The sequence below is a fragment of the Procambarus clarkii genome, chromosome 63 (genome assembly GCF_040958095.1).
Source record: "Procambarus clarkii isolate CNS0578487 chromosome 63, FALCON_Pclarkii_2.0, whole genome shotgun sequence".
In the NCBI taxonomy this organism is placed as follows: Eukaryota; Metazoa; Arthropoda; class Malacostraca; order Decapoda; family Cambaridae; genus Procambarus; species Procambarus clarkii.
Window position 1 is genome coordinate 31,044,579 of NC_091212.1, and position 27,125 is coordinate 31,071,703.

Consider the following 27,125-nt stretch of genomic DNA (forward strand, 5'->3'; position numbering starts at 1 on the left):
AACTGCCATCTTGTGTATATACTGCAGCCCACGAAACTTCAATATATATATATACAGTATATGATAGTTTATAAATGAAAAAGTACTCTGCAAACTGTTTTATTATAAATAATATTCATGGATATGGAAAATATTTTACATAAACTTGCTCATATTTATAACCAATATAATTACAGAGATGCCAAACAATGGAATTACCCCCCAAATTACATAATAATCTGCATTATCTACTCTGTCTCAATACAGAAAGGTACACTACCCCAAAGGACATTTGAATATAATATTTAGGAATAATTAATAAAATTTATTTGTAATAGTCACCTAAATTATTTTTTCTCAACAAGATTTCTGCAAATGTTGCAATCCCAGCACGAAGCATGCATCCTACAGACAACTTTGGCAACACACATTCCTTGGGGCAGACTTGACATAAGTCTTAGGGGTTCATAAATAAGGTTTAAAGCACCAACAACTAAGAATGCAAAGCTTTTCTTGGTAAAACAACTCAATTACAGGAGAAGCAAACTGCAAAATTCGAGCTTGAGTCTTTGGCAACTTTGCTGGCCCAGGAAGCACCTTATTATGAGGCAATACCTGGGAGTTAACACTTCTCTTTAACAAAGATCTTTAAACTGGAAAAGTAGAGCATTCTCAATTGCCAGTCTTACTTTGTGTACAATAGACAAATCATATATCTGTGGTATTTTACAAGAACAATAACACAAAAGGCCTCAAATTCTTAAAAACTGTACAGTATCTACAGAGGCTGTGTATCAAAGTTTACATTAGTTTTCCTTTAACATTTTAACGATGTGTATCAGATAAAAATATTTGAAGATTTTCCTATCCAAGAAATATTTATACAGTCCATGCACAAAATAGGGTTCATACTTTATATTTTGGAAATAAAAGAAAGGTTTGGTTGTACCTTCACTGGTGTATAAGCCACTATATATGCAAGTCCACTTATATTGGGCTGAAGCAGTGGAGGGCTGGTGGCTGCAAGTTACAGTGGCAAACAGCACTTAAATGTGACTGTCTAACTCCAACCTCACTGATGCTGCACCCTGTCTGTGTCCCAGGTGCTGCTGTGTGCGTGTGCTGTGCTCATGCACAACAGTCTCTGTAGCCATCACACGGCACACACAGCGAGGCTCCAGCCCTATCACAGTCCCGGTGGAGCGACCATGCCACAGGCATGAAAATAATTAAGACACTTGCAATGCTGCATGAGAGAATCACAGATCTTCTGCCTTGATGGTGCTACTACCACATTAGTTGCACTGGAGCTACAGGTTGTGTCATCCAGGCTTCACCACTCCCACAATGGCAGTGTTAACTTGCCTCACTAGGCTAGTGATGATGTGGGTGAAGCAGCAGTGGTGGTAGGCACAGTAGGCAGGCAGGGCAAAGGAGAGGCAGTTTCACCTGGCACTCACCCACACTGGCTACTTGAGGTAAGACCGGTACAATAGTGCTGACTTGTTCAGCTCCTTTTCTTGCTCCATTAGAAACATCAAGTCTCTCATATTAACCCGCTTAATGCGCGGCCGTAGTGGCATCTATAAAAAGAAAACAAATTATACTACAATAAAATGCTACTGTATTAACAAGTAAAAATAAATTCTCAAGTATCATGAATACAGATCAAGCCCAATTACCTGGCCTGATCAGAACCTCTGGGTTACTACGTAATTAAAATTCCGGATAACTTGTGTTGTGATCGTACTATGGAATTTCTCTGCAATTTTTGTTTTATCTAGTCAGAAATAATACAAGACTCAATTGGAAATATAATTTTAACACCAATAAATTATTTTGTATTATTTGCTTGAAGTTATTGCCTTTTGTTCTCAATTTTGCCAGTTTAACAAATTCCTCATCAATTTTGTAGAATGCTGTACAATTTTGAATGTGATCACATGACCTCCTCCTTCAATCCACCATGTTCTGGCATATCTAATGCTTCCTCTGTCTCTTCATAGGCAGTTTTATGTCCATGAGCCATTTAATAGCATGCATTTGGAAAGTTTTTTAATTTTATGTTCATATAATTCAGGATACCTAAAGGAAGAGCATTTACATACACACTAAACATAACTGGTGATCATACGAACCTTTGCAGGCCTTTTCAAGTGACAATCTTCCAATCTAATTCATTGCCCCATCGTAAATCTTTCACCCCATACATTAATGCTTCTGGAAAAGTCTCTTGTTAAGCTCGACTTAATACTTTTCCTCTTAATCCTCAAGGATCTCCATAGCCCTATCATAAACACTAAGTCAAATTGTTATCATCACCACCCAGTTAGAAAACCGTACTGCCCCTCCAGTACTAAGTAATTCGGCTTAAATTTCCTTCAAGTAATTCACCTACTACACTTGTCAATACAGTTAATCTGGAACTTAATGATACCTGCTTGATGGGATTCTGAGAGTTCTTCTACTCCCAAGCCTGGCTTGACTTGTGAGAGTTTGGTCCACTAGGATGTTTCTTGCAGCGGCCCGCAGGCCCACATACCCACCACAGCCCGGTTGGTCCGGTACTCCTTGGAGGAAACTATCTAGTTTCCTCTTGAAGTTGTCCACGGTTGTTCTGGCAATATTTCTTATGCTTGCTCTTATGCTTATGAGTCTTCTATTCACCATTATATATATGAATATATGTATGGGTATGTGTGCATTATACCTAACAGGATTTGCCTAATAAGCCAAGTTTTCATGAATTAATTGGTTTTCGACTACCTAACCTACCTAACCTAACCTAACTTTTTCGGCTACCTAACCCAACCTAACCTATAAAGATAGGTTAGGTTAGGTAGGGTTGGTTAGGTTCGGTCATATATCTACATTAATTTTAACTCCAATAAAAAAAAATTGACCTCATACATAATGAAATGGGTAGCTTTATCATTTCATAAGAAAAAAATTAGAGAAAATATATTAATTCAGGAAAACTTGGCTTATTAGGCAAATCTGGCCTTGCATAGTAGGCCAAAAAGTGCGTTCTGGCTACTAGGTACGACATATATATATATATATATATATATATATATATATATATATATATATATATATATATATATATATATATATATATATATATATTTATTTTGGTAGCAGTCTTTCTTGTAAACATATATTATTAAATATGACCGAAAAAGTAAGATTAATAATTCTAACACGAATTTTCTCAATATTTCTTATGTTTCTTTTCACTGTCGATGGTAATTGAAAAATCAATTCTCCAAAATTTATTTTTATTTCTAGTCTGACGCGACACTTAAACGCATTTCGTAATAACTTATTACATTTCAAAGACTTTAGTTTACACACACACAACTATAACCTGCTAACACTAAACAGAGTTGTACTATGCTATAATTTAAACGGCTTTCATTTTATATACCTGCATTTGGGTGAGGTGATATGCAGGCGGCTTGATATCTGCGAGGCACTACACATCAAGAAGTCAACACCAGCAATCAACAGCCAATTAATGAACAACTATATTCTACCCACTTCAAGACTCCGCACCAATATAGAAGCATCAAGGAATATGGGCCAATAGGCCCTTTGCAGTTACTTCCATTCTTCCCTTTAACTTACCCAATATTATACCCATTGTTTCGTGTTCTGTCTTGTGTTGAAAGTTTGTTTTCACCTCATCCAAAAACTGTTGTAACATATCACCTCACCCAAATGCAGGTACTGTATATAAAATGAAAGCCGTTAAAATTATAGCATAGTAGAACTCTGTTTAGTGTTTGCAGGTTATAGTTGTGTGTGTGTAAACTAAAGTCTTTGAAATGTATTAAGTTACCTGTATTACGAAACGCGTTCAAGTGTCGCGTCAGACTAGAAATAAAAATGAATTTTGGAGAATTGATTTTTCAATTACCATCAACAGTGAAAAGAAACATAAGAAATATTGAGAAAATTTGTGTTAGAATTATTAATCTTACCTTTTCAGTCATATTTAATAATTAATTATATATATATATGTCGTACCTAGTAGCCAGAACGCACTTCTCAGCCTACTATGCAAGGCCCGATTTGCCTAATAAGCCAAGTTTTCATGAATTACTTTTTTTTCGACTACCTAACCTAACCTAACTTTTTCGGCTACCTAACCCAACCTAACCTATAAAGATAGGTTAGGTTAGGTAGGGTTGGTTAGGTTCGGTCATATATCTACGTTAATTTTAACTCCAATAAAAAAAAATTGACCTCATACATAATGAAATGGGTAGCTTTATTATTTCATAAGAAAAAAAATAGAGAATATATATTAATTCATGAAAACTTGGCTTATTAGGCAAATCCGGCCTTGCATAGTAGGCCGAGAAGTGCATTCTGGCTACTAGGTACGACATATATATATATGTATGTATGTATGTATGTGTGTGTGTGTGTGTGTGTGTGTGTGTGTGTGTGTGTAATTACCTAAGTGTAGTTACAGGATGAGAGCTACGCTCGTGGTGTCCCGTCTTCCCAGCACTCTTTGTCATATAACGCTTTGAAACTACTGACGGTCTTGGCCTCCACCACCTTCTCACTTAACTTGTTCCAACCATCTACCACTCTATTTGCGAAGGTGAATTTTCTTATATTTCTTCGGCATCTGTGTTTAGCTAGTTTAAATCTATGACCTCTTGTTCTTGAAGTGCCAGGTCTCAGGAAATCTTCCCTGTCGATTTTATCAATTCCTGTTACTATTTTGTATGTAGTGATCATATCACCTCTTTTTCTTCTGTCTTCTAGTTTTGGCATGTTTAATGCTTCCAACCTCTCCTCGTAGCTCTTGCCCTTCAGTTCTGGGAGCCACTTCGTAGCATGTCTTTGCACCTTTTCCAGTTTGTTGATGTGCTTCTTAAGATATGGGCACCACACAACAACTGCATATTCTAGCTTTGGCCTAACAAAAGTCATGAACAATTTCTTTAGTATATCGCCATCCATGTATTTAAATGCAATTCTGAAGTTAGAAAGCATTGCATAGGCTCCTTGCACAATATTCTTTATGTGGTCCTCAGGTGATAGTTTTCTATCTAGAACCACCCCTAGATCTCTTTCTTTATCAGAATTCTTTAAAGATTTCTCACATAATATATAGGTTGTATGGGGTCTATGTTCTCCTATTCCACATTCCATAACATGACATTTATTAACATTAAATTCCATTTGCCAGGTGGTGCTCCATATACTTATTTTGTCCAGGTCTTCTTGAAGGGCATGACAATCATCTAAATTTCTTATCCTTCCTATTATCTTAGCATCATCAGCAAACATGTTCATATAATTCTGTATACCAACTGGTAGATCATTTATGTACACAATAAACATCACTGGTGCAAGAACTGAACCCTGTGGTACTCCACTTGTGACATTTCTCCATTCCGATACATTGCCTCTGATTACTGCCCTCATTTTTCTATCAGTCAGAAAATTTTTCATCCATGATAGAAGCTTACCTGTCACCCCTCCAATATTTTCCAGTTTCCAGAACAACCTCTTATGTGGAACTCTGTCAAAAGCCTTTTTTAGGTCCAGATAGATGCAGTCAACCCAACCATCTCTTTCCTGTAATATCTCTGTGGCTTGATCGTAGAAACTGAGTAAATTCGATACACAGGATCTTCCAGATCGAAAACCATACTGTCTGTCTGATATTATATCATTCCTCTCCAGGTGTTCTACCCATTTAGTTTTGATTAGCTTTTCCAATACTTTCACTATTACACTTGTCAATGATACAGGTCTATAATTGAGGGGGTCTTCCCTGCTGCCACTTTTGTAGATTGGAACTATGTTAGCCTGTTTCCACACGTCTGCTACGACTCCTGTACACAGGGATGCCTGAAAGATCAGGTGAAGTGGAATGCTGACCTCAGATGCACATTCTCTCAGAACCCATGGTGAAACGCCATCTGGGCCAGCTGCTTTGTTCTTCCCGAGCTCCTTTAGCATATTTTCCACTTCATCTCTAGACACCTCTATCCGCTCTATGTTGTTCTCTGGAATTCTTATTGTGTCTGGTTCTCTGAAGATTTCATTTTGTACAAACACACTTTGGAACTTTTCATTTAATGTTTCACACATTTCCTTTTCATTTTCCGTGAATCTGTTTCCCATTTTCAACCTCTGGATATTATCCTTTACCTGCAATTTGTTGTTTATGAATTTGTAGAATAGGGCCGGTTCTGTTTTACATTTATCTGCTATCTCTTTTTCAAAATTTCTTTCTGCCTCTCTCCTTACTGCTGTATAGTTGTTTCTCGCATCTTTGTATCGCTGGTATGTTTGGGGGTTTGGCCTCTTCCTATACTGATTCCATTTTTGTGTCTTTTGGTCTCTTGCCCTCTCACAATTTCTGTCGAACCAATCCTGTTTTCTGGCCCTGCATCTCTGTTTTGGTATGAATGTTTGTGTGCCTTCCTCGTAGTTTTAAAAATTTGGCATACATTTCATTTACTTCCCTGCCTAGCAACAATTCTGTCCAATTACACTCATTAAAAAAATTTCGAAGTTCCCCATAGTTGCCTCTCCTTAAATCGAGTTTATCAACTGTTTCAATGTCCCCATTTTCTTCTAGATGATATCTTAAAGTATATTTAATGTCTAACAGGACGTGATCACTCTTTCCCAAGGGAGGAAGGTACTGGATGTCAAAAATCTCTTCTTCTTTCCTGGTGAATACTAGATCCAGTACTGACGGTACATCTCCTTCCCTCATTCTTGTGGGGATTCATTCCTCATTCTTCCACTCTATGTGTTGATACAAGAATGTCTCCAGAATGAGGTTCACAAATCTGCATGTCCAAAAGTCCTCCGTTCTTGCTTCATAGGCCTCCCAGTCTATTGCTCTAAAGTTGAAGTCCCCCAGTATCAACAGTCGTGATTTATCTTTATCTGCTTGTACAATAATATCTCTCATGACCATTATGAGGCCCTCTCGTTTGTCATCCAGTTCTTCCTTTGTCCATGTGTTGCTTGCTGGTGGGCTGTAGGTATTTACAATTATCAGCTTATCATCCTGATTCCAGACCTGCAATGCCATTATGTCAATATCTCGAGGGTTTTCAAATATTAACTCTTTTACCTTCAGGTGTTTTTTCACCAGTACAGCCACTCCTCCTCCCTTCCTAGTTTTCCTGTCACGTCTCCAAACTGAGTAGCCTCTTGGGAATATGACTTCATTTATTATATTTCCTTCAAGTTTCGTCTCTGATAATGCAACAATATCTGGGACCCTAAGCTGGATTATATCTTGCAACTCCAAAGTTTTTGACCTCACTCCATCTATGTTGGTATATACAATTTTCAGGAACATGTTCCCTTTTCCTTTGCTCTTTACTCCCCCTTCCACTACTGATCTTGTTGCTTTGTTTTTATGTACCATTTCACAAGCTTTCCAGTCCCTGTCACTTTGTAAAAAAAAGAATTTCTGTCTTCTTCATTTCTATCCCCATTTAGACGTTTTGCCTCAATTAGGTTCATTTTCAGCTTTTCTCTGTCTTCCTTGGAGAGGGCTTGTCTTATTGACCAAAATTTGCCAACCTCATCACTCTGCAGTTTCCTGGCATTTCTTAGCACTTCCATCATGTTTTTCACTCCATTAAACGTCACCCTTAAGGGGCGGTTCTTTTCTTTCTCATATTTTCCTATTCTTCTAAAATCACTGACATTTTCCTTTGAGCCTTCTCCTAAACCTACTATTTTCTCTATGATTTTCATCTCTTCTGCCGCTCGGTCCACCCTAGATGAAATTTCCTTCTCTAAACATCCAAAAATGATTATGGACTTAGTTCTATCTGCAGTGTTTTGTACCAGTTTACTGTTTGTAACCAGTTCTTTCCTAATTGCTTGTCTAATTTCTGCTTCTTGTTGGTCATTTCTGGTTTTGACTTCCAAACACACACACTTCTTTGATAGTCTCTTTCTCTTTTACAACTTCAGCATATGTCGCTTTTATTTCTTCTTTATACTTTTCTAGTTCTTTATTCACCTCTTCTATGTGAGTTGTCAGTGAAGTTTCCAGTTGGAGATCCTTACCCAACTCTTTGTTAGCCCTTAGGCTTGCTTGGAGTTGTTCACCATATGAGTATTTTCTTGTTTATTTCTTCAAAGTCACCACACTTCACTTTCCATGCCTCATTTTCTTTCACTAGTTCCTTGATTTGCTCCTCCTGATTTGTTACCTTGTCTGTTAATGCAGTAATAATCTTACCTTGTTGAAGCATACTCCCTTTTAGAGTGCAAAAGTAAGAGTGAGTGAGTGAGTGAGTGAGTGAGTGAGTGAGTGAGTGAGTGAGTGAGAGTGAGTGAGTGAGAGAGTGAGTGAGTGAGTGAGAGAGTGAGTGAGAGTGAGTGAGAGAGTGAGAGTGAGTGAGAGTGAGTGAGTGAGAGAGTGAGTGAGTGAGTGAGTGAGGAGAGTGAGTGAGAGAGTGAGTGAGAGTGAGTGAGAGAGTGAGTGAGTGAGAGTGAGTGAGAGAGTGAGTGAGTGAGAGAGAGTGAGTGAGTGAGTGAGAGTGAGTGAGAGTGAGTGAGAGTGAGTGAGTGAGAGAGTGAGTGAGAGTGAGTGAGTGAGAGAGTGAGTGAGAGAGTGAGAGAGTGAGTGAGAGAGTGAGTGAGAGAGTGAGTGAGAGAGTGAGTGAGAGAGTGAGTGAGAGAGTGAGTGAGAGAGTGAGAGTGAGTGAGAGTGAGAGTGAGTGAGTGAGTGAGTGAGTGAGTGAGTGAGTGAGTGAGTGAGTGAGTGAGTGAGTGAGTGAGAGAATGAGTGAGTGAGTGAGTGAGTGAGTGAGAGAGTGAGAGTGAGTGAGTGAGTGAGTGAGTGAGTGAGTGAGTGAGAGAGTGAGAGAGTGAGAGAGTGAGTGAGTGAGTGAGTGAGTGAGAGAGAGTGAGTGAGTGAGTGAGTGAGAGAGTGAGTGAGTGAGTGAGTGAGTGAGTGAGTGAGTGAGTGAGTGAGTGAGTGAGTGAGTGAGTGAGTGAGTGAGTGAGTGAGTGAGTGAGTGAGTGAGAGTGAGAGAGTGAGAGAGTGAGAGAGTGAGTGAGTGAGAGTGAGTGAGTGAGTGAGTGAGGTGTACTCACCTAATTGTGCTTGCGGGGGTTGAGCTTTGGCTCTTTGGTCCCGCCTCTCAACTGTTAATCAACTGGTGAACAGATTCCTGAGCCTACTGGGCTCTATCATACCTACATTTGAAACTGTGTATGGAGTCAGCCTCCACCACATCACTTCCTAGTGCATTCCATTTATTAACTACTCTGACACTGAAAAAATTCTTTCTAACGTCTCTGTGGCTCATCTGGGTACTAAGTTTCCACCTGTGTCCCCTTGTTCGTGTCCCACCCGTGCTGAAGAGTTTGTCTTTGTCCACCCTGTCAATTCCCCTGAGAATTTTGTAGGTGGTTATCATGTCTCCCCTTACTCTTCTGTTTTCCAGGGATGTGAGGTTCAGCTCCTTTAGCCTTTCCTCGTAGCTCAATCCTCTCAGTTCCGGGACGAGCCTGGTGGCATACCGCTGAATCTTCTCTAACTTTGTCTTGTGTTTAACTAGGTATGGACTCCAGGCTGGAGCTGCATACTCCAGGATTGGTCTTACATAAGTGGTATACAGGGTTCTGAAAGATTCCTTACACAAGTTTCTGAAGGCAGTTCTTATGTTGGCCAGTCTAGCATATGCCGCTGATGATATTCTTTTGATGTGGGCCTCTGGGGACAGGTTCGGTGTGATATCAACCCCCAGATCCTTCTCTCTATTTGATTCTTGCAGGATTTCCCCTCCCAGATGATACCTTGTGTTCAGCCTCCTGCTCCCTTCGCCTAATTTCATCACCTTACACTTTCCAGAGTTGAACTTCAGCAGCCATTTTCTAGACCATTCCTCCAGTTTATCCAGGTCATCCTGTAGTCTCTGCCTATCTTCATCCGTCTTGATTCTTCTCATAATTTTTGCATCATCAGCAAACATCGAGAGGAATGAGTCTATACCCTCTGGAAGATCGTTCACATATATTAGAAACAGGATGGGTCCAAGTACTGAGCCCTGTGGGACTCCGCTGGTGACATCTCGCCACTCTGATGTCTTCCCCCTCACCGTTACTCGCTGTTTCCTGTTGCTTAAGTACTCCCTTATCCACTGGAGCACCTTCCCTTTTACTCCTGCCTGTTGCTCCAACTTTTTTAACAGCCTTTTATGGGGTACTGTGTCGAAGGCTTTTTGGCAATCCAGGAAAATGCAGTCGGCCCACCCTTCTCTTTCCTGCCTAATTTTCGTTGCCTGGTCATAAAATTCTATTAACCCTGTGAGGCACGATTTACCATCTCTGAACCCATGTTGGTGGTGCGTTACAAAGTTATTTCCCTCCAGATGCTCTACGAGCCTTTTCCTCACGATCTTCTCCAGCACCTTGCATGGTATACAAGTTAAGGAAACTGGCCTGTAATTCAGTGCCTCTTGCCTGTCACCCTTTTTGTATATTGGGACCACGTTAGCTGTCTTCCAACTTTCTGGTAAGTCTCCTGTTTCCAGTGACCTGTTATACACCATAGAGAGTGGCACACTTAGTGCTTCTGCACCTTCCTTTAGTATCCATGGTGAGATTCTATCAGGCCCAACAGCCTTTGTCACATCTAGCTCCAGCAGACACCTTTTGACCTCATCACTGGTGAGGTCAAATTCCTCCAAGGTTTCCAAGGTTGCCGCCTCCTCATTTAGTGCAGGGGCTTCTCCTTGTTCTATTGTGAAGACCTCCTGGAATCTCTTGTTGAGTTCTTCACACACCTCCTTGTCATTCTCTGTGTATCTGTTCTCCCCTTTCCGCAGCTTCATCACTTGTTCCTTCACTGCTGTTTTCCTCCTGATATGGCTGTGGAGCAGCTTTGGTTGGGTCTTGGCTTTACTCGCGATGTCATTTTCAAACTGTCTCACACACTCACACACTCACAGGTGTGAGTGTGTGAGTGTGTGAGTGTGTGAGTGAGTGAGTGAGTGAGTGAGTGAGTGAGTGAGTGAGTGAGTGAGTGAGTGAGTGAGTGAGTGAGTGAGTGAGAGAGTGAGAGAGTGAGTGAGTGAGTGAGTGAGTGAGTGAGTGAGTGAGTGAGTGAGTGAGTGAGAGAGTGAGAGAGTGAGTGAGAGTGAGTGAGTGAGAGAGTGAGAGAGTGAAAGAGTGAGTGAGTGAGTGAGAGTGAGTGAGTGAGTGAGTGTGAGTGTGTGAGTGTGTGAGTGTGTGAGTGTGTGAGTGTGTGAGTGTGTGAGTGAGTGAGTGAGTTAGTGAGAGAGTGAGTGAGAGAGTGAGTGAGAGAGTGAGTGAGAGAGTGAGAGAGTGAGTGAGTGAGTGAGTGAGTGAGTGAGTGAGTGAGTGAGTGAGTGAGTGAGTGAGTGAGTGAGTGAGTGAGTGAGAGTGAGTGAGAGAGTGAGAGAGTGAGAGAGTGAGAGTGTGAGTGAGTGTGAGTGAGTGTGAGTGAGTGTGAGTGAGTGAGTGTGAGTGTGAGTGAGTGTGAGTGAGTGAGTGTGAGTGTGTGTGTGAGTATGTGAGTGAGTGAGTGAGTGAGTGAGTGAGTGTGTGTGTGTGTGTGTGTGTGTGTGTGTGTGTGTGTGTGTGTGTGTGTGTGTGTGTGTGTGTGTGTGTGTGTGTTTACTAGTTGTGTTTTTACGGGGGTTGAGCTTTGCTCTTTCGGCCCGCCTCTCAACTGTCAATCAACTGTTTACAAACTACTTTTTTTTTTTTTTTTTTTTCCACACCACACACACACACACCCCAGGAAGCAGCCCGTGACAGCTGACTAACTCCCAGGTACCTATTTACTGCTAGGTAACAGGGGCATTCAGGGTGAAAGAAACTTTGCCCATTTGTTTCTGCCTCGTGCGGGAATCGAACCCGCGCCACAGAATTACGAATCCTGCGCGCTATCCACCAGGCTACGAGGCCCCTCTGTGTGTGTGTGTGTAATTACCTAAGTGTAATTACCTAAGTGTAGTTACAGGATGAGAGCTACGCTCGTGGTGTCCCGTCTTCCGAGCACTCTTTGTCATATAACGCTTTGAAACTACTGACGGTCTTGGCCTCCACCACCTTCTCACTTAACTTGTTCCAACCGTCTACCACTCTATTTGCGAAGGTGAATTTTCTTATATTTCTTCGGCATCTGTGTTTAGCTAGTTTAAATCTATGACCTCTTGTTCTTGAAATTCCAGGTCTCAGGAAGTCTTCCCTGTCGATTTTATCAATTCCTGTTACTATTTTGTATGTAGTGATCATATCACCTCTTTTTCTTCTGTCTTCTAGTTTTGGCATATTTAATGCTTCTAACCTCTCCTCGTAGCTCTTGCCCTTCAGTTCTGGGAGCCACTTAGTAGCATGTCTTTGCACCTTTTCCAGTTTGTTGATGTGCTTCTTAAGATATGGGCACCACACAACAGCTGCATATTCTAGCTTTGGCCTAACAAAAGTCATGAACAATTTCTTTAGTATATCGCCATCCATGTATTTAAATGCAATTCTGAAGTTAGAAAGCATAGCATAGGCTCCTTGCACAATATTCTTTATGTGGTCCTCAGGTGATAGTTTTCTATCTAGAACCACTCCTAGATCTCTTTCTTTATCAGAATTCTTTAAAGATTTCTCACATAATATATAGGTTGTGTGGGGTCTATGTTCTCCTATTCCACATTCTATAACATGACATTTATTAACATTAAATTCCATTTGCCAAGTGGTGCTCCATATACTTATTTTGTCCAGGTCTTCTTGAAGGGCATGACAGTCATCTAAATTCCTTATCCTTCCTATTATCTTAGCATCATCAGCAAACATGTTCATATAATTCTGTATACCAACTGGTAGATCATTTATGTACACAATAAACATCACTGGTGCAAGAACTGAACCCTGTGGTACTCCACTTGTGACATTTCTCCATTCCGATACATTGCCTCTGATTACTGCCCTCATTTTTCTATCAGTCAGAAAATTTTTCATCCATGATAGAAGCTTACCTGTCACCCCTCCAATATTTTCCAGTTTCCAGAACAACCTCTTATGTGGAACTCTGTCGAAAGCCTTTTTTAGGTCCAGATAGATGCAGTCAACCCAACCATCTCTTTCCTGTAATATCTCTGTGGCTCGATCATAGAAACTGAGTAAATTCGATACACAGGATCTTCCAGATCGAAAACCATACTGTCTGTCTGATATTATATCATTTCTCTCTAGGTGTTCTACCCATTTAGTTTTGATTAGTTTTTCCAATACTTTCACTATTACACTTGTCAATGATACAGGTCTATAATTGAGGGGGTCTTCCCTGCTGCCACTTTTGTAGATTGGAACTATGTTAGCCTGTTTCCACCCGTCTGCTACGATTCCTGTACACAGGGATGCCTGAAAGATCAGGTGAAGTGGAATGCTGAGCTCAGATGCACATTCTCTCAGAACCCATGGTGAAACGCCATCTGGGCCAGCTGCTCTGTTCTTACCGAGCTCCTTGAGCATTTTTTCCACTTCGTCTCTAGACACCTCTATGTGTTCTATGTTGTTCTCTGGAATTCTTATTGTATCTGGTTCCCTAAAGATTTCATTTTGTACAAACACACTTTGGAACTTTTCGTTTAGTGTTTCACACATTTCCTTTTCATCTTCCGTGAATCTATTTCCCATTTTCAACCTCTGAATATTATCCTTTACCTGCAATTTGTTGTTTATGAATTTATAGAATAGACCTGGTTCTGTTTTACATTTGTCCGCAATCCCTTTTTCAAAATTTCTTTCTGCCTCTCTCCTCACTGCCGTGTAGTTGTTTCTCGCATCTTTGTATCGCTGGTATGTTTGGGGGTTCGGCCTCTTCCTGTATTGATTCCATTTTTGTGTCTTTCGGTCTCTAGCCCTCTCGCAATTTCTATTGAACCAATCCTGTTTCCTAGTTCTGCATCTCTGTTTTGGTATAAATTTTTTTGTGCCTTTATCATATATTTCACAAAACTTGCCATACATCTCATTCACTTCCTGCGTGCGTGTGTGTGTGTGTGTGTGTGTGTGTGTGTGTGTGTGTGTGTGTGTGTGTGTGTGTGTGTGTGTGTGTGTGTGTGTGTGTGTGTCGCACCTAGTAGCCAGAACACACTTCTCGACCTACTCTGCACAGCCCGATTTGCCTAATAGGCCGAGTGATTTTCTTTATTTTCAATAAATTGTTTCTAATTAGTTTATTTGAATTATTACTATTACATTATATTAAGAACATAAATTATTGACTTATTTGCGTTGGTTTAGGTTAGGTTAAGATAGGTTAGGTTAGGTAGGGTTGGATAGGTTCGGTAATATATCTAAGTTAGTTTTAACTCAAATTTAAAAACAATTAACTCATACATGATGAAATGGATAGCTTTATCATTTCATTAGAAAAAAATATTGAAAAATATATAAATTCAGGAAAACTTGGCTTATTAGGCCAATTGGGCCTTGCATAATAGGCTGAGTATGGCTGAGTAACACACACACACACACACACATATACATATATATTTTTTTGTAATCAAGTTATAATTAACCTTGAAATTTGATCAAACCTAACCTAGCATAACTTACTAAAACCTAACAAGGTACAGTATTAGTAAGCATAGTAGTAGGCATCAATCGGTCTCAGGAGACTATGGAGTTGCGCTCTGGATGCCTTTCCAGGACGCAAAGCCAGGGTTAATTACTAAGTCAGTAATTAACATTCTTAATGCAATAATATTAATTGGAATACACCAATTTGGAAATAGATATCTATTTGAAAATAAAGAAAATGATTGCTTGTTAGGCAACTTGGGCCTTGCATACTAGGCCAAGATCTGCAGTTCTGCTCTTAGGTACAGTATAACATTATATCAAACTGAGAAATAAATGATAAAATAGAAGAGAATGAAGTACAGTTCTCTCAAACTTACCGATTTTTGAGTGAACGTTCCACTAAAAGTTGCACCCTAGAAAAGAAAAAATATATTAAAATCATTACCAACAAATAACTATGCATTTTAAAATAAAAGCATACATGTGTGGTTATTGCATGTTTGTTGCGTGCTTGGCATACATGGTTTAATGTGTGCATGCAGTTACTTACGTGTAATTATAGGATTCGATCTATGCCCATGATGTCCAGTCTTCTTTATAATCTTTGTCAAATGACTATGTTTATATGACATATCAGGTTGATGTGTAATTACCTAAGTGTAGTTACAGGATGAGAGCTACACTCGTGGTGTTCCGTATTCCCAGTACACACAGTCATATAACGCTTTGAAATTACTGACGGTTTTGGCCTCCACCACCACCTCACCTAACTTGTTCCAACCGTCTACCACTCTGTTTACAAAAGTGAATTTTCTTGTATTTCTCCAGCAGCTTTGTTTCGTTAGTTTAAATCTATGACCCTTTGTTCCTGAAGTTCCAGGTGTCAGGAAATCTTCCCTATCAATTTTATCGATTTCTGTTACTATTTTGTAGGTAGTGATCATATCTCCTCTTTTTCTTCTAGCTTCTAGTTTTTGCATATTTTATGCCTCTAACCTCTCCTCATAGCTCTTGTTCTTCCTTTCTGGGAGCCACTTAGTGGCATGTCTTTCCACCTTTTCCAGTTTATTGATGTGCTTCTTAACCACTGAACTGCGCCAACCGAGTATTCTCGGTCGGTGGGAAACTGCACCAACTGAGAAAACTCTCTTTTGATTTTTGCAGCCATATTGTAAAAAATTCCCAGAATGCCCTAGGGATGCTGGCTGGGTTAGTATCAAGTGAGCAACCATGGGTAGCGCATGCGCCTCTGGCTCCCAGACATCTGTCCGACACGGTGTTGAAAAATCGCACTCTGTTGGTGAAATTCAAACCTTATTGTTTGAAGAACATAAGGGTCATAATATTGGTGAAGCTAGGTGCAATAAGGACCTAACACAAAGGTCAGATGCAAGTAATACAGCACCTATGAGGACGATACAGTGAGCGTATCCAGTTGTAGCTCTAAGCGCCACCCTTGCCCACCTATGCTTTCTCCAATTTATATAGATGATGCATAGACGAATTGTTTCTGCGATCAATGATGGTGAATCAAGTAGCATAGATGAACAGTGTTAGTGGCTTGTTGTTAGTCTTGTTTTCTTGTGTGTGTATGTGTGTGTGTGTGTGTGTAATTACCTAAGTGTAATTACCGAAGTGTAGTTACAGGATGAGAGCTACGCTCGTGGTGTCCCGTCTTCCCAGCACTCTTTGTCATATAACGCTTTGAAACTACTGACGGTCTTGGCCTCCACCACCTTCTCACTTAACTTGTTCCAACCGTCTACCACTCTATTTGCGAAGGTGAATTTTCTTATATTTCTTCGGCATCTGTGTTTAGCTAGTTTAAATCTATGACCTCTTGTTCTTGAAGTGCCAGGTCTCAGGAATCCTTCCCTGTCGATTTTATCAATTCCTGTTACTATTTTGTACGTAGTGATCATATCACCTCTTTTTCTTCTGTCTTCTAGTTTTGGCATGTTTAATGCTTCCAACCTCTCCTCGTAGCTCTTGCCCTTCAGTTCTGGGAGCCACTTCGTAGCATGTCTTTGCACCTTTTCCAGTTTGTTGATGTGCTTCTTAAGATATGGGCACCACACAACAACTGCATATTCTAGCTTTGGCCTAACAAAAGTCATGAACAATTTCTTTAGTATATCGCCATCCATGTATTTAAATGCAATTCTGAAGTTAGAAAGCATCGCATAGGCTCCTTGCACAATATTCTTTATGTGGTCCTCAGGTGATAGTTTTCTATCTAGAATCACCCCTAGATCTCTTTCTTTATCAGAATTCTTTAAAGATTTCTCACATAATATATAGGTTGTATGGGGTCTATGTTCTCCTATTCCACATTCCATAACATGACATTTATTAACATTAAATTCCATTTGCCAGGTGGTGCTCCATATACTTATTTTGTCCAGGTCTTCTTGAAGGGCATGACAATCATCTAAATTTCTTATCCTTCCTATTACCTTAGCATCATCAGCAAACATGTTCATATAATTCTGTATACCAACTGGTAGATCATTTATGTACACAATAAACATCACTGGTGCAAGAACTGAACCCTGTGGTACTCCACTTGTGACATTTCTCCATTCCGATACATTGCCTCTGATTACTGCCCTCATTTTTCTATCAGTCAGAAAATTTTTCATCCATGATAGAAGCTTACCTGTCACCCCTCCAATATTTTCCAGTTTCCAGAACAACCTCTTATGTGGAACTCTGTCGAAAGCCTTTTTTAGGTCCAGATAGATGCAGTCAACCCAGCCATCTCTTTCCTGTAATATCTCTGTGGCCCGATCATAGAAACTGAGTAAATTCGATACACAGGATCTTCCTGATCGAAAACCATACTGTCTGTCTGATATTATATCATTTCTCTCCAGGTGTTCTACCCATTTAGTTTTGATTAGCTTTTCCAATACTTTCACTATTACACTTGTCAATGATACAGGTCTATAATTGAGGGGGTCTTCCCTGCTGCCACTTTTGTAGATTGGAACTATGTTAGCCTGTTTCCACACGTCTGCTACGATTCCTGTACACAGGGATGCCTGAAAGATCAGGTGAAGTGGAATGCTGAGCTCAGATGCACATTCTCTCAGAACCCATGGTGAAACGCCATCTGGGCCAGCTGCTTTGTTCCTCCCGAGCTCCTTTAGCATATTTTCCACTTCATCTCTAGACACCTCTATCCGCTCTATGTTGTTCTCTGGAATTCTTATTGTGTCTGGTTCTCTGAAGATTTCATTTTGTACAAACACACTTTAGAACTTTTCATTTAATGTTTCACACATTTCCTTTTCATTTTCCGTGAATCTGTTTCCCATTTTCAACCTCTGGATATTATCCTTTACCTGCAATTTGTTGTTTATGAATTTGTAGAATAGGCCCGGTTCTGTTTTACATTTATCTGCTATCCCTTTTTCAAAATTTCTTTCTGCCTCTCTCCTTACTGCTGTATAATTGTTTCTCACATCTTTGTATCGCTGGTATGTTTGGGGGTTTGGCCTCTTCCTATACTGATTCCATTTTTGTGTCTTTTGGTCTCTTGCCCTCTCACAATTTCTGTCGAACCAATCCTGTTTTCTGGTCCTGCATCTCTGTTTTGGTATGAATGTTTGTGTGCCTTCCTCGTATAGTTTTAAAAATTTGGCATACATTTCATTTACTTCCCTGCCTAGCAACAATTCTGTCCAATTACACTCATTAACAAAATTTCGAAGTTCCCCATAGTTGCCTCTCCTTAAATCGAGTTTATCAACTGTTTCAATGTCCCCATTTTCTTCTAGATGATATCTTAAAGCATATTTAATGTCTAACAAGACGTGATCACTCTTTCCCAAGGGAGGAAGGTACTGGATGTCAAAAATCTCTTCTTCTTTCCTGGTGAATACTAGATCCAGTACTGACGGTACATCTCCTTCCCTCATTCTTGTGGCTTGCTTTATGTGTTGATACAAGAATGTCTCCAGAATGAGGTTCACAAATCTGCATGTCCAAAAGTCCTCCGTTCTTGCTTCATAGGCCTCCCAGTCTATTGCTCTAAAGTTGAAGTCCCCCAGTATCAACAGTCGTGATTTATCTTTATCTGCTTGTACAATAATATCTCTCATGACCATTATGAGGCCCTCTCGTTTGTCATCCAGTTCTTCCTTTGTCCATGTGTTGCTTGCTGGTGGGCTGTAGGTATTTACAATTATCAGCTTATCATCCTGATTCCAGACCTGCAATGCCATTATGTCAATATCTCGAGGGTTTTCAAATATTAACTCTTTTACCTTCAGGTGTTTTTTCACCAGTACAGCCACTCCTCCTCCCTTCCTAGTTTTCCTGTCACGTCTCCAAACTGAGTAGCCTCTTGGGAATATGACTTCATTTATTATATTTCCTTCAAGTTTCGTCTCTGATAATGCAACAATATCTGGGACCCTAAGCTGGATTATATCTTGCAACTCCAAAGTTTTTGACCTCACTCCATCTATGTTGGTATATACAATTTTCAGGAACATGTTCCCTTTTCCTTTGCTCTTTACTCCCCCTTCCACTACTGATCTTGTTGCTTTGTTTTTATGTACCATTTCACAAGCTTTCCAGTCCCTGTCACTTTGTAAAAAAAAGAATTTCTGTCTTCTTCATTTCTATCCCCATTTAGCCGTTTTGCCTCAATTAAGTTCATTTTCAGCTTTTCTCTGTCTTCCTTGGAGAGGTCTTGTCTTATTGACCAAGATTTGCCAACCTCATCACTCTGCAGTTTCCTGGCATTTCTTAGCACTTCCATCATGTTTTTCACTCCACTAAAGGTCACCCTTAAGGGGCGGTTCTTTTCTTTCTCATATTTTCCTATTCTTCTAAAATCACTGACATTTTCCTTTGAGCCTTCTCCTAAACCTACTATTTTCTCTATGATTTTCATCTCTTCTGCCGCTCGGTCCACCCTAGATGAAATTTCCTTCTCTAAACATCCAAAAATGATTATGGACTTAGTTCTATCTGCAGTGTTTTGTACCAGTTTACTGTTGGTAACCAGTTCTTTCCTAATTGCTTGCCTAATTTCTGCTTCTTGTTGGTCATTTCTGGTTTTGACTTCCGAACACACTTCTTTGATAGTCTCTTTCTCTTTTACAACTTCAGCATATGTCGCTTTTATTTCTTCTTTATACTTTTCTAGTTCTTTATTCACCTCCTCTATGTGAGTTGTCAGTGAAGTTTCCAGTTGGAGATCCTTACCTAACTCTATGTTAGCCCTTAGGCTTGCTTGGAGTTGTTCACCATATGAGTCTATCTTCTTGTTTATTTCTTCAAAGTCACCACACTTCACTTTCCATGCCTCATTTTCTTTCACTAGTTCCTTGATTTGCTCCTCCTGATTTGTTACCTTGTCTGTTAATGCAGTAATAATCTTACCTTGTTGAAGCATACTCCCTTTTAGAGTGTGTGTGTGTGTGTGTGTGTGTGTGTGTGTGTGTGTGTGTGTGTGTGTGTGTGTGTGTGTGTGTGTGTTTGGCATGTACTCACCTAGTCGCACTTGTGGGGGTTGAACTCTGGCTCTTTGGTCCCGCCTCTCAACTGTCAATAAACTGATGTACAGATTCCTGAGCCTCCTGGGCTCTATTACCTTAAATTAACTCGGGTTGAACTTTAGTAGCCATTTGTTGGACTGTCCATTCAGTTTGTCTAGGTCCTCTTGTAGCCTCATACTATCTTCCCCGTCTTAATCCTCCTCATAATTTTTGCATCAGCAGCAAACAATGAGAGGAACAATTCTATACCCTCTGGGAGATCATTTATCATTTATATATATCAGAAACAGTATAGATCCAAGGACTAAACCCTGGGGGACTCCACTGGTGATGTCTCGTCAATCCGAGACCTCACCCCTCACAGTGACTCACTGTCTTCTGTTGCTTAGGTACTCCGTTATCCAATGGAATACTGTCCCTTTCACTCCTGTCTGAATCTCCAGCTTTTGCACTAACTTCTTGTGTGGTACTGTGTCAAAGGCTTTCTGGCAATCCAAAAATATGCAGTCTGCCCATCCCTCACTTTCTTGCCTGGTTGTAGAATTCAATTAATCCTGTGAGGCAGGACTTGCCATCCCAGAATCCATGTTGATGCTGTGTTACGAAGTTCCTTCGCTCCATATGTTCCACTAGCTTTTTTCGCACAATCTTCTCCATTAACTTGCATGGTATTAAGTTAGGGACACTGACCTGTAGTTCAGTGCCTTCCGTCTATCTCCCTTCTTGTATATCGGGACTACCTTCGCCGTCTTCCAACTTTTTGGCAGTTTCCCTGTAACCAGTGATTTGTTATACACTATGGAGAGTGGTAGGCACAGTGCTTCTGCTCCTTCCTGTAAGATCCAAGGGGAGATTCCATCTGGGCTTATAGCATTTGTCACATTCAACTCTAGCAAAAGCTTCCTTACATCCTCACTGGTAATCCCAAATTCTTCTAGTGTTACCTGGTTAACTATTCCCTCTCTTATCTCTTGAATTTCTCCTTGCTATAATGTGAAGACCTCCTGGTATTTTTCTTATTCAGTTCCAAACACACTTCCTTGTCATTTGTAGTGAATCTATCTGCCCCTATCCTCATTTTCATTACCTGTTCTTTAACTGTTGTTTTTCTCCTGATGTGGTCTTACAGTAATTTAGGTTGCGTCTTTACTATGGTTGCTTGCTATGTCATTTTCGTATTGCCCTTCTACCTCCCTTCCCATCCTGATGTATTCATTCCTGGCACTCTGGTATATTTCTCTGCTCTCAAGTGTCCTGTTATTTCTATAGTTTCTCCATGCCCTTGTACTGCATTGCTTAGCTAGCCTACATCTCTAATTAAACCATGGGTTTCTCATCAGCATTTTGTTTTTTCCTTTTGGACCGGGACAAACTTGTCTGCTGCCTCCTTACACTTCTGCGTGATGTAGTCCATCATGTCTTGGGCCATCTGGTTGTGGTTGTGTGTGTTTGACATGTGTAGTTGTTTTAACCATGTGTGGTTTTGAGTGTGTGCTTTGCATGTGTTTTTCAAATATATATACTTTCATATAGAAAAAAACTTGAACATTCAAAGTGCACAATCTATTTTTGAAAACAAACTTATAAGCCGAAACTAGAAATAGTATGAGAGGCAGAAAAGATGAATACTCACATCATCAACCATTGAGAGATCAAGTTTAGGTTTTTTCTTAGGCCCTTGTAATGCATTCAGAGCCGTTCTATTGGCATCTCTCTGTCGCATCTCTTCCATTTCTACACGCTGCATCTGTAACGACAACATTTAGTACATAGAATAATTGACATTAAATATAGTCTGCGTACAAAATTACTTGATACTCGATACGTTTCTTAATAAAGAAACATGACAGTAACGGCAATATATTCTAATTTAAACCAACTCACACACATATAATGGAATGAAAGTGACGACATTTCAGTGCATCCTGAGCTCTTATTGAGTCATCCAGGACAGAGTGAAACATCCACTGCAACATGAAATAAAACCCACTGAAGCATGAAATACAGTACCCACTAGAATATGAAATACAATACCCACTGCAGTATATATTTCAGAGAGGAAAATTTGTACACATATATAAAAGAACATCATTAGGGTATTATTCCTTACTTCTTTCGCTTTCGCTTTTAATTTAGCTTGTTCCGGATCTTCCGATTTACTTCTCGACTTCGCTGCTCGCATTAGCATATCTCGTTCTCTTTCATCCTTACGCTTCTTCTCCATCTTATCTAACTCCTCTAGGAAACGGAGTTGACCTTTAACATCTTGCCGAACCTCGTATCGACTATCAGCCTGTCGAAGAAAATTTGGCAAGTTAAATATTTTTTATTAATTTCTCAAGGCCACTGGAATCCGCACAACCTCGCACTCAATGGGATGTATGGTTATTAACACTAGCTGACGTGCACATACATACATACACTAAGTGGCTCCCAGAACTGAAGGGCAAGAGCTACGAGGAGAGGTTAGAAGCATTAAATATGCCAAAACTAGAAGACAGAAGAAAAAGAGGTGATATGATCACTACGTACAAAATAGTAACAGGAATTGATAAAATCGACAGGGAAGATTTCCTGAGACCTGGCACTTCAAGAACAAGAGGTCATAGATTTAAACTAGCTAAACACAGATGCCGAAGAAATATAAGAAAATTCACCTTCGCAAATAGAGTGGTAGACGGTTGGAACAAGTTAAGTGAGAAGGTGGTGGAGGCCAAGACCGTCAGTAGTTTCAAAGCGTTATATGACAAAGAGTGCTGGGAAGACGGGACACCACGAGCGTAGCTCTCATCCTGTAACTACACTTAGGTAATCACTTAGGTAATTACAAGTTTAAGATCCTGGTAGCACCAGTCCGAGTGTCATCCTACCTGACTCTTCATAAGTTCTGTCCTCGACACAGTAGATTCATACATTAGGGAGCAACCAAGTGCAATAGTTCAGAACATAAGACAGAAAGGAATTGAAAAAGAATAATGGAAAAGATAGGGACCCATAACCTTGGAGAAGAGAATAAAAGGTATTGAGAGAAGACCTTGCAGATTCTGCCTGCACAATTGTTGTGTATTTTCTTATACCACCCCTACATTTTCTTATTTTATACACGATTTATTTATTTACTTTATTTACCGAATTAATTTAATGACTACTGTTCCATTCACCTGGGCTCTAGGAGACTCAAATCATGGACCCCACGTGTGAAGCAGAAGCTCTATTGACTAAGCTATTGATGAATGTTTATTTCCACGGAAGTGTTGTTGACAATTTAAATGACTACTGTATTTAAGTAACTAATACTTTCTCACCTTCAGAATATATAAAACTGACGCCAGTAAAGAATGGCTGCAAATTTTCAACCAGAAAGGGCAATATATATATATACAGTATATCATGACACCAATACCATATTAAACTTACCTTAATTATATCTAATCTATGATCTGAGATGACTGCTAATTTTTCAACAATGGTTTTGAGGCGCTCCTGCGTTGCGTGGGATACAAGAGCGACCACATCTTTTGGTGCATCATCCAAACCGTATTTTGAACCTGCAAAATTTATTAATTGGTCACATTTTAAAACTATCGATAAAATAGTTATAAAGGCTAATATAAATTTTGCATGTAAAATCAAATGTTAACAACACAGATGAAAGATGAGGGTATGTGAGCATTCTTATCTAGTTGTGTGAACCAAGGCTGACCTCCAGCCCTTGGGCCCTGTCTTTTAACTCCGGTCTCTGATACAATGACTTCCCAGCCATCAAGGCCTTTACCATATCTACCCGCAACACTAGGAATAGTCATCCCTCTACCCATCCCTTATTCAAACTCATTTCACTTGCTCACGGCCTCTACACTGGAATAATAATCTACTGATCCCACTTCTAATTTCCGTCTATGTCCTCTAGTTCTGCTCCCATCCACGCTTTATAGTACATTCTATGTCAGTGTCTGTCAATAAGTACTTCATGTTTTGTAACCAGGTCTCCTCTTTCCCTACAACAGAAGGTTTAGCTCTTTAGCACCGCATCGTGTCTCTTATTTCATACTGCCACCTTCAACCTTCTGGCAAATTTTGCTGCAAGCAAATTCCTTATTGTTTCGTTCTTTATTAAGCTTAATTATGTTGCAGTCAATTCTAGCACTGGTTATATTTAGGTGATGATGGTGCAGTATACCAGGAGTATACCTAAATTGGGTCCTGAGAGGATTTCTACTCCCCAACCCTGGACTGAGGCCCGGCTTGCCTTGTAATAACTTGCTCAATCAGGCTCTTGCTTGGAACAGCCCATATACCTATTCATTCATTGCAACCCAGTGGGTCCAGCACTTCCTGTACTAACTTGGCTTAATTATTTCTTGAACAAGTTCATTTTTGCTTTAGCAATATTTTTTATATTTGTTGGAAGGAGACTGAAGAGCCTCTGATGTTCATAGGAACATCTGATACAATTATGCCCTATGGCACCTCTACTCTTCACTGGGTCTATTTTGCATTTCCTACCATATCTTTTCCTCCAGTAGGTTATTTTTTGTGAATATTTGGACCTGGCCTTCAAGTGTCTTCCATGTACAGTATATATTATGTGATTCCACTCATCTCATTTCCATTTCTATGTTTCCTGTATATGTTCTCTGACTTACCTCCTCCTGTGAAAAGTGAAGCGAGTACAGTACCGAGAAACACTCAAAGCAGGAAAGCACAAGTGATATAAAAAGTAAAAGCATTGTGGCAGGATTCCTGGATTTGAAAGTTCTGTTAGTCCACCATATAATCTTCCTGATACTATGTTTACTTTGTTATGCTAACCGTATGTTAGTTTATCCAACATCATTTTTCTCTTATTGATTCCTGATACATTAGAAGTGTGAAGGCCACACACACCTAACTGGCACTTTGTTGCTACTTTTCTGAATATAAAGTTATTCAATTTGTATGAATTGTTTCATGTTCAATTTTGCATTGATATATTTAACACCCTATTAACTACTTAACTGTGCCAACCGAGTATTCTCAGTTGATGGGAAACTGCGCCAACCGAGAAAACTCTTTTTGATTTTTTCATACCCATTCTAAATGTGCGTGCGGTTGGATGTGTACAAAATGGACTCTTAACACTTTCGCGCTTTCCAGCAGACCGTCGTTGTCACCAATATTATTAATCACACCGCACGCGTGCCCCCTCTCGGGAGTCACGAGAAAAAATATTTGTATAAAATCCATTTATTATCCGATCAACTTGGGAATACTGTAGTTTACAAATGTTTGCCATGAAATTTACGTTTTCTCTAATAGCCGAACAGCTTATTAAAGAGAACGGCGTGGCAGTGAATCATCGTGGTAAAACAATTGTATTATTGACACGACGAGTATAATCGACGTAGTTTTTATATATGTTGCCGGTCGAACGCATCCTTATGTGACCTTTAATACTTATGTTCTTATAGAACATTCTATTGCGAGCACATTGGTACAAAAATGAAATACATACATCGACAAATAATGTCAGGACAGTGAATTGAATATACACTTTTCAAAGCGAGTTTCGCCGATATGCCGCCGCGGGTAACACTTCGGCCACTTCCCACAATGTTTTGGGTGGGCTACGACATTGAATCTATATTTATATGCATATGTCCGTGTAGAGAATTTTATTGCGATTCCAATGATACCACAATTACCGATGTAGGACAACTGTAGGCTTCGCAACCATTAAGAGAGTGGAAACATTTTGTTGCTGTTTGGCGCTCTCGGCTAGTGATCTGAATAGTTTTTTATTTGGTGTTGATAATCCTTATGCTTTGGCGGCATTTTATAGATATGTTCTTATAGACAATTTTATTGCGAACACAGTGATACCAAATTTAAATACGTGCGCCTTCAATTATTGTCAGGACAGTCAAAAGAGTGTACACTTTTTCAGTCTTACCGCATAGGCGCGCGAAGCGCCGAAAGCATCTGGGGTATGATTTTTTTTTGAACGCCGAGAGCGCGAAAGTGTTAAGACCTCCAGTGAGAGGCAGCCATCTTGGAAAAAATTCCCAGAATGCCCTAGGGCTGCTGGCTGGGTTAGTACCAAGTGAGCAACCATGGGTGGCACACATGCCTCTGGCTCCCAAACACCTGTCCGAATCGGTGTTGAAAGATCGAGGTCTGTCGGTGAAATTCAAACCTTATTGTTTGAAGAACATAAGGGTCATAATATTGGTGAAGCTAGGCACAATAAGGACATAACACAAAGGTCAGATGCAAGTGATACAGCACATATGAGGACAATACAGCGAGTGTATCCAGTTGTAGCTCTGAGCGCCACCCCTTGCACACCTATGCTATCTCCAATTCATTTAGACAATACATAGATGAATCGTTTTCTACGTTCAGTGATGATGCATCTGATACAAGTAGCATAGATGAACAGTGTTAGCGGCTTCCATGGTGGTGTTTTCCATAGATATTTTCAAGAATAGCTGAATCTCTTCCAGGCTGACGGACACTCTTCGAAGCTGGCCGAATCTCTTCATGTGTGGGACCTTACAAATTGATCGTCTCCTATAATCTTTTCAAGACTACCTTACGTTTTACAAGCTTGGCTACAACACCTACAGGTACTAATGCCAAGGGTGTACGTGAGTGCGTTATTTGCAAGCACACAGAACGAAGAAACAGGACGCAAAAATCTATCTGTACCTGGTGCAACGAGAGCAAAGTCGCGCTGTGTACCATGGACTACTTTGTTGATTATTACTCATTTCCAAAGTACAGTACAACCTCGATTCAACATACCCCGATTCAACGAATCTCCGGCTAGTTCGCACACTTTTCAGGCCGGATTTACTCACCCGGTTCGACGAACAATGGTTCGCCGAAGCAGGGGATGTTCGGATTTGCTTACAACGTCAAGACAGAGTTCACAAACTGGGTGGAAAACTTTCCCATTCTATCACAGATTACAATTATTAATTCCTTCATGTGAAAAGTTCGATCACACAAGTGTACCTCACAAGTGGACCGCACAAGTGGTCCACAAGCTTACGATGTTGGGACAGAGTTCACAGAGTG

At 40.1% G+C, this 27,125-nt stretch overlaps 1 protein-coding gene across 1 annotated transcript in view; it reads right to left on the reverse strand.

The window, feature by feature from the left end:
• Positions 1 to 86: 86 nt before the first annotated feature.
• Positions 87 to 27,125, reverse strand: part of Taf4 (TBP-associated factor 4) — a 119,440-nt gene continuing 92,401 nt past the window's right edge. The window contains exons 8-12 of the mRNA XM_069308978.1: positions 23,481 to 23,611; positions 22,174 to 22,356; positions 21,697 to 21,810; positions 14,928 to 14,963; positions 87 to 1,562 (exon numbers count right to left, since the gene is read on the reverse strand). Coding sequence (XP_069165079.1) covers positions 1,449 to 1,562; positions 14,928 to 14,963; positions 21,697 to 21,810; positions 22,174 to 22,356; positions 23,481 to 23,611 — 578 coding nt within the window. The 3' untranslated portion in view covers positions 87 to 1,448. The remainder of the gene's footprint in view (positions 1,563 to 14,927; positions 14,964 to 21,696; positions 21,811 to 22,173; positions 22,357 to 23,480; positions 23,612 to 27,125) is intronic.